The sequence below is a fragment of the Salarias fasciatus genome, chromosome 8, assembly GCF_902148845.1.
Source record: "Salarias fasciatus chromosome 8, fSalaFa1.1, whole genome shotgun sequence".
NCBI classification, from domain to species: Eukaryota; Metazoa; Chordata; class Actinopteri; order Blenniiformes; family Blenniidae; genus Salarias; species Salarias fasciatus.
The window spans coordinates 20492946-20501126 of NC_043752.1; the positions used below are offsets into that span (position 1 = coordinate 20492946).

General features: G+C 53.1%; 1 protein-coding gene across 1 annotated transcript; it reads left to right on the top strand.

Moving 5' to 3' along the window:
• Window positions 1–3343: 3343 nt before the first annotated feature.
• On the top strand, window positions 3344–7959 carry LOC115392859 (ubiquitin-conjugating enzyme E2 D4-like). The gene is made up of 7 exons (XM_030097481.1): window positions 3344–3530; window positions 4653–4716; window positions 4823–4854; window positions 5067–5144; window positions 7041–7146; window positions 7223–7316; window positions 7415–7959. Exons 1-7 carry the CDS (start codon window positions 3507–3509, stop codon window positions 7458–7460), a joined length of 444 nt encoding a protein of 147 aa, XP_029953341.1. The 5' UTR covers window positions 3344–3506; the 3' UTR covers window positions 7461–7959.
• The last annotated feature ends 222 nt before the right edge of the window (window positions 7960–8181 follow it).

Sequence of the window (8181 nt, forward strand, 5' to 3'; positions counted from 1 at the left end):
TGAAGTTCGTTGCTTGTTTTTTTTATTAGAAACTTTTAGCATGAATGCAAAACACAGATGCGAGAAGGTAGAGGTCAACTGGAAATTACCTTCATCAAATACAAGCCCATGCTTCAGGAAAGATTGTTTTAAACTACAAAACTCCAAATTCCCCAGTTTGCGAAGTGTTTCAACTGCCATGCTGGTAAAGCTCGCTCCGCCTCGGCTTCGTGGAGGCTCCTCCACCTCGCGGAGGCTCCTTCATTAGACATCACGTAGGATCCAGACTGAAAGTGCTCGGGTGTCCAAAGACTGAAAATGGCAGTGGAGAAGAAGCGGTCTGATCTGAAGGTGGAAGTCAAGAGGAGAATGGTATGGCAGCATCAGGTGGTGTCTGCTACAGGTGGAGGCGTGGCGGCATCGGATGGTGTCTGCTCAGTCAAGATATTTTCTGTAGGATGTTTATGCTGTTCCTCCTGTCAGCCAGTGCTGTCCACCACTCTATATCCATTTATCTATATAGATCTGTGTCTGAAGTGGCATCAGCATCTTTCAGGCTCCGTTCTGTGTCTAATAAGCGTTTATAGATGAGGCTGCTGCTAAAGTCTGGGAGGAAGATCCTGCAGGTCAACACAGGTGGAGGTCAGTCCATGTCTCCACCTGTCAGCCTGACTGGCAGCAGGGCGATCTCCACTCTGCTGCTGTGTCATTTAAAGAAAGTCTGTGTGTGTGTGTGTGTGTGTGTGTGTGTGTGTGTGTGTGTGTGTGTGTGTGTGTGTGTGTGTGTGTGTGTGTGTGTGCATCATCTGATTCTGTAACATAACTGCAGCATTCCTCTTGCTCCCTGCAGTCACAATTAACCATATCTGTTGGAAAACGGATGCTATCTCTGTAATTGACATGAAGTCCCATAAACAGAACGTGGAATGAGTAAACAGATAACGGGGGTGTTTATGGAGAGCTGAAGTGTTTTCAAGCTGTTCCCTGACAGGACGACATGAGAGTGTGGTGAGAAAACATGACTCTCAGGCTTCCTCAAATATAAAGGCTGAAAATGACATTTTCTAATAAAACATGGTAAATATGAAATATTTCCGTGGGAACAGAATGTTTCTGTGTAAATGTGAAACTTTTTGGAAATAAAAACACAGAAAGGACGGGTTTTCACTTCAGACGGCCCAGCCTTTACAGGACAGGAGTGTCTCGCAGCGGGACTCCTACTGTTCCCACGTTCTCACAGATACACAACAAATTTAGCCTGGTTTGATCTTCAGTGGCAGAAAATGGAAATGTTAGAAAAGTAACATGTTAGTAAACTCATATTGTGCTGCAGTTTCAGTCTTTTACCATTTTATGCTCCTGACACAGAATGCTGTGAGGTTTGATTCAGGTTCTGGTGCTACGGTTCCCCTGGCAGCAGAGCTGCTGTGTGTGGAGTCTGCAGAGCCGGACCAGAGCCGGGCCGGTCCGCAGACCAGCACAGTCCGCAGAGCCGGGCCGGTCCGCAGCGCCGGGCCGGTCCGCAGACCAGCACAGTCCGCAGAGCCGGGCCGGTCCGCAGAGCCGGACCAGAGCCGGGCCGGTCCGCAGAGCCAGGCCGGTCCGCAGACCAGCACAGTCCGCAGAGCCGGGCCGGTCCGCAGAGCCGGACCAGAGCCGGGCCGGTCCGCAGAGCCGGGCCGGTCCGCAGACCAGCACAGTCCGCAGAGCCGGGCCGGTCCACAGAGCCGGACCAGAGCCGGGCCGGTCCACAGTGCTGGGCCAGTCTGGGCCCTCCAGCGTCCGTGAAGTGTGTGCAGCGGAGAGACGGACTGGCAGGTCCACATTTCCCAGGTGCAGGAAGGCCGGGGTTCAGACTGAGGGAGCGTAGCAGCAAACAATGAAACTGGGCGGGGCCAGGAGTCGGTAAAACAACAGGCTCAGAGCAGAACCACACACACACACACACACACACACACACACACACACACACACACACACACACACACACACACACACACACACATTAACAGGTTCAGTCAGGTGACGGTGGCTGGTTTAACGACTGAGCAGGGTCAAAGGTCACTTGTGGAGGTGGCTGCGGAGGCTGGGCCGGCAGGTTGATGTTTTACCTGTTGTTCGGGTGCGGCCGCTCCCTGGGGGGAGGGGTTTGTTGAAACACGGTTGCTCATTAAGTCGTCCTGGTTAATACGTTACCGGGCCGCCGCCGCTGACAGCCCGGCCTGCGGCGGCTACACCGTCTGTCTCAGTCAGCCGGGAACAGTCATCTCCACTGCAGATCGGCTTGAGGACAGATAAGTGAAGAAATGAGTCCCCGATGCTATCTGCTGTGCTGCTGCTGCAGGAACAGGAAGGGAGAGGCATGCTGCCGCTCAGGTCCAGCCACGTTTCTGTCCTGAGGAAACTGCTCCTTCCCACGCACTGCAACCTCTGCTCAGCTGGTTTCCACTTGTTATGGCCTTAATGAGGATCTTTCATTTGAATTTCTCACCAACAGTCAGATCAGATCTGTGAGTGGAGTCTTCTGAATGAAATCAATCCACACTTTGTCAGTATACACTGGAAAAACCACCTGTATGAAAAAGCAGCAAACCTTAAATAGTGCAGAGTGGAGTCAAGATGCTCATAACTGGAACAAATTGCCAGAAAAATCAAGTGGATCCTGATCACCTTCATCCACTGAAAAAATATTCAGTCAAAAAAATTACAGGATTAGACATCTACAGGGAAATTATACAGGAATGAAAGACTCAGCTCCCTCACCACGGAGAAAAACATGGAAGGAGCTTTAATGCTGAGCAAGAAAGAAGAGAGCAGCTGCTTTCCGGTTGTTTCTACACCAGAGTTTAAACCAAGCAAGACTTCATGGACCTAAAGAGACGTCTGCAGCTCCACGGCCACAAACAGCTCTACAACACCTCTATGGTGGCTCTACAGCTCCTCTATAGTGGCTCTACAGCTGCTCTGTAGTGGCTCTACAGCTCCGCTATAGTGGCTCTATAGCTGCTCTATAGTGGCTCCATGGACGTTGTAAACATCTTCTGAAGGATTTGAGTATTTTCAGTTGTTGAAAAGAGGATTGAAAAATGTCTTTTGTTTAACTCATTTTCTAATCTGTTTGTTTGCCCATAAAATTATATGTAAAATTACATGTTGTAGTTAATTCTCCATTGTGGATAAAGCATGTATTTTGTTATATATCTGTGTGTGTGTGTGTGTGTGTGTGTGTGTGTGTGTGTGTGTGTGTGTGTGTGTGTGTGTGTGTGTGTGTGTTATTACAGTATCAGTCACCTCTGGCGCCCTCTGCTGGCCCTCATGCAGACTCTCAGCCAGCGGGATTCAGGACTATGTTTCCCATGATGCACCTGGAGGACCAACCGTAAACAGAAGATAGCGGAAACAAAAGAGGTTTTATAGAAACACAAACACATCGTACAGGGAATAAACTGCAGCCTTCCGTGAAAAGACTGAGATTCGAAGCGGAGACGGAAGCAGCGCGAGCGGCGGAGTGAAGAGCGGGAATTAGCATGGCGTTAAAAAGAATACAGAAGGTAAGTTTGAGCAGCTAGCTGGGGGAAGCTAATGGCCCGGCGGAGGCTAACGCTGGAGTTCAAACTCTCCACAAAACCCCCCCGACAGAGCGAAAAGCCTTCAAACAACTCGACTGAAAGTGTGTGAGGGCTGTCCTATCGTGTGATGGCTGTGGACATCTGCGGGAAGTCCCCCCGCGGACTGACAGCCCCAAACTTTCATGCTAACTGGCTAACCAACTGCTAAGTGAGCTTCTGCTGGTCTGTCCCAATGTCCCGAGTGCCGATCAGACACTTCCTGGACATGTCCTGTGAGACAGGAGCTTCATATAGCTGGACATGTCCCCTGAGACAGGAGCTTCTTATAGCTGGACATGTCCCCTGAGACAGGAGCTTCTTATAGCTGGACATGTCCTGTGAGACAGGAGCTTCTTATAGCTGGACATGTCCCCTGAGACAGGAGCTTCTTATAGCTGGACATGTCCCCTGAGACAGGAGCTTCTTATAGCTGGACATGTCCTGTGAGACAGGAGCTTCTTATAGCTGGACATGTCCCCTGAGACAGGAGCTTCTTATAGCTGGACATGTCCCCTGAGACAGGAGCTTCTTATAGCTGGACATGTCCTGTGAGACAGGAGCTTCTTATAGCTGGACATGTCCTCTGAGACAGGAGCTTCTTATAGCTGGACATGTCCTGTGAGACAGGAGCTTCGTATAGCTGGACATGTCCTCTGAGACAGGAGCTTCATATAGCTGGACATGTCCTCTGAGACAGGAGCTTCATATAGCTGGACATGTCCTGTGAGACATGTGGAGAACCGCTGTCTCTGTTTCTGAAACCACCAAGTCCAGGAGAGCCTGGACTGAGACCAGGACCACCAGACTCTGGACTGGGACCAGGACCAGAGGCAGTAGCAGGACCAGGAGCAGCGTTCCAGAAATGTAGCTTTCCCCCCGTTTCCATGGAGACGGCGTAGAGCCTTGTCAGTGACTCTGGGTCCCGTTGTCATGCCAACGGACACCAACACTGCTACAGTGGAGTGTTTCCACTGGTGTGACCTGAGGAGGCAGTGGTTCTCCCAGAGTGGGGCAGAACCTCGATCCCAGAACCCAGCGTGAGCTTTCCCTTCCTGTGTGTTTCAGGAGCTGCAGGACCTGCAGAGAGATCCTCCAGCTCAGTGTTCTGCTGGGCCGGTGGGAGACGACTGTACGTACACACACACACACACTGGAGCCAGCTGGGGTTACCTGGGGACATGTTAAGGTTCTGGCGCTGTTGTGAGGGTTCTGACGGGTCTTCTGTCTCCTTGCAGTGTTCCACTGGCAGGCCACCATCATGGGTCCGGTGAGCGTCCTCACTAACCTCCAGCTTTTCTGCGGGAGACTCTCAGAATGTTTTATCAACCGTTCTACATAAAACTGCACTGATAATTTCAGCTGCTTTGGTCCTATGTTGTTGTCCAGACCGACTGTTTCTGGCTGATCTGGACTTGAATCACGTGGTGTGTTTGGAGGGTGTGATCCTCCTCATCCTCCTCTTCCTCATTCTGCTTTCAGGGAGACAGTCCTTACCAAGGAGGAGTCTTCTTCCTCACAATCCACTTCCCAACCGACTACCCATTCAAACCACCGAAGGTACAAGCAGGACGCTGTACAGTCAGTCAGCTGGACGGCTGTACAGTCAGTCAGCTGGACGCTGTACAGTCAGTCAGCTGGACGGCTGTACAGTCAGTCAGCTGGACGCTGTACAGTCAGTCAGCTGGACGGCTGTACAGTCAGTCAGCAGGACGCTGTACAGTCAGTCAGCTGGACGGCTGTACAGTCAGTCAGCTGGACGCTGTACAGTCAGTCAGCTGGACGCTGTACAGTCAGTCAGCAGGACGCTGTACAGTCAGTCAGCTGGACGGCTGTACAGTCAGTCAGCAGGACGCTGTACAGTCAGTCAGCTGGACGGCTGTACAGTCAGTCAGCTGGACGCTGTACAGTCAGTCAGCTGGATGCTGTACAGTCAGTCAGCTGGACGCTGTACAGTCAGTCAGCTGGACGCTGTACAGTCAGTCAGCTGGACGGCTGTACAGTCAGTCAGCTGGACGCTGTACAGTCAGTCAGCTGGACACTGTACAGTCAGTCAGCTGGACGCTGTACAGTCAGTCAGCTGGACGCTGTACAGTCAGTCAGCTGGACGCTGTACAGTCAGTCAGCTGGACGCTGTACAGTCAGTCAGCTGGACGCTGTACAGTCAGTCAGCTGGACGCTGTACAGTCAGTCAGCTGGACGGCTGTACAGTCAGTCAGCTGGACGGCTGTACAGTCAGTCAGCTGGACGGCTGTACAGTCAGTCAGCTGGACGCTGTACAGTCAGTCAGCTGGACGCTGTACAGTCAGTCAGCTGGACGCTGTACAGTCAGTCAGCTGGACGGCTGTACAGTCAGTCAGCAGGACGGCTGTACAGTCAGTCAGCAGGACGGCTGTACAGTCAGTCAGCTGGACGCTGTACAGTCAGTCAGCGGGACGCTGTACAGTCAGTCAGCTGGACGCTGTACAGTCAGTCAGCTGGACGCTGTACAGTCAGTCAGCTGGACGCTGTACAGTCAGTCAGCTGGACGCTGTACAGTCAGTCAGCTGGACGCTGTACAGTCAGTCAGCAGGACGCTGTACAGTCAGTCAGCTGGACGCTGTACAGTCAGTCAGCAGGACGCTGTACAGTCAGTCAGCTGGACGCTGTACAGTCAGTCAGCTGGACGCTGTACAGTCAGTCAGCAGGACGCTGTACAGTCAGTCAGCTGGACGCTGTACAGTCAGTCAGTGGGACACTGTACAGACAGTCAGCTGGACGCTGTACAGTCAGTCAGCTGGGTGCTGTACAGACAGTCAGCGGAACGCTGTACAGACAGTCAGCTGGACGCTGTACAGTCAGTCAGCAGGACACTGTACAGACAGTCAGCTGGACGCTGTACAGTCAGTCAGCTGGACGCTGTACAGTCAGTCAGCTGGGTGCTGTACAGACAGTCAGCAGAACGCTGTACAGTCAGTCAGCGGGACGCTGTACAGTCAGTCAGCTGGGTGCTGTACAGTCAGTCAGCTGGGTGCTGTACAGTCAGTCAGCTGGGTGCTGTACAGACAGTCAGCTGGACGCTGTACAGTCAGTCAGCTGGGTGCTGTACAGTCAGTCAGCTGGGTGCTGTACAGACAGTCAGCTGGACGCTGTACAGTCAGTCAGCTGGACGCTGTACAGTCAGTCAGCTGGACGGCTGTACAGTCAGTCAGCGGGACGGCTGTACAGTCAGTCAGCTGGACGGCTGTACAGTCAGCTGGACGCTGTACAGTCAGTCAGCGGGACGCTGTACAGTCAGCGGGACGGCTGTACAGTCAGCCAGCTGGGTGCTGTACAGACAGTCAGCAGAACGCTGTACAGACAGTCAGCTGGACGCTGTACAGTCAGTCAGCGGGACACTGTACAGACAGTCAGCTGCACGCTGTACAGTCATAGGCACGGCGGCGGCAGCATCATGGCCGGCTGTTGTCCTTCCAGGTGGCGTTCACCACGAAGATCTACCACCCCAACATCAACAGCAACGGCAGCATCTGCCTGGACATCCTGCGCTCGCAGTGGTCTCCGGCCCTCACCGTGTCTAAAGGTGAGAGTCTGGCCGTCCACCGTCCAGGCCTGCTGAGCGCGCTGACCTCTGACCTGTGCCCTCTGACCTCCTCCAGTGCTGTTGTCCATATGTTCCTTGCTCTGCGATCCAAACCCGGACGACCCCCTAGTGCCGGACATAGCACACATCTACAAGAACGACAAAGACAAGTGAGCGCTGGCCGCGGCCTCGTGCGCATGCACGTGCACGCTCCCCGCCACAGGCTGCGGTGGTGCGTGCGCCTCAACCCTCTGCTTTCTCTCCACAGATACAACAAACTAGCAAAAGAATGGACCCAGAAGTACGCCATGTGAAGACCGCCACGCCGGCGGCTCTCTTTCTTTTTTAAAGTCACAACTCACTGTCCGCCATCGCCCCCGTCACGACCCAGGTCACCTCCGTCACCCTGGCCCCGCCGCCAGAGGCTGACGTGTTCCCCGAGGTCTGAGGAGACGTTCCGCCGCTCGGCGTGTCGCTCGTCTCCCCGCATCTCCATTCAACGCTTCGCTCATTTCTCAAGTCAAACTGGAAAACCGGAGGACCGGGTCCCACCGAGCGGCCTCCGGGACGAGAGGTGAGAGGTCAGAGAGGGCGGGGTCGCTCTGACCCCGACCCGTCTGCTCCACCGGACTGAACCAGGACGCCTGAACGTCTCCTCCAACAGCCTGCTGCAGGACAACGATACAGCCCACCATTGTTATTATTATTATTATTATTATTCTTGTACAGTAGTAAAGCCTGTGGAACCGTTCTGTTTTCTCCATTTTAATTTAAATTTGGGGCCATCATTAAAGCAACGCTCTCGTCTCCAGACAAGACCTGTGGTGTTTCCTTAAGCTCAGACACACACACACACACACACACACACACACACACACACACACACACACACACACACACACACACACACACACACACACACACACACACACACAAACACACACACACACACACAGTTCTGCAGACTGCTTTTCTCCACAGCTGGGCCTCGTCTCGTCTCTTCAGGGTTTCTTTACTTCTTCTTGTTGTTTGAGC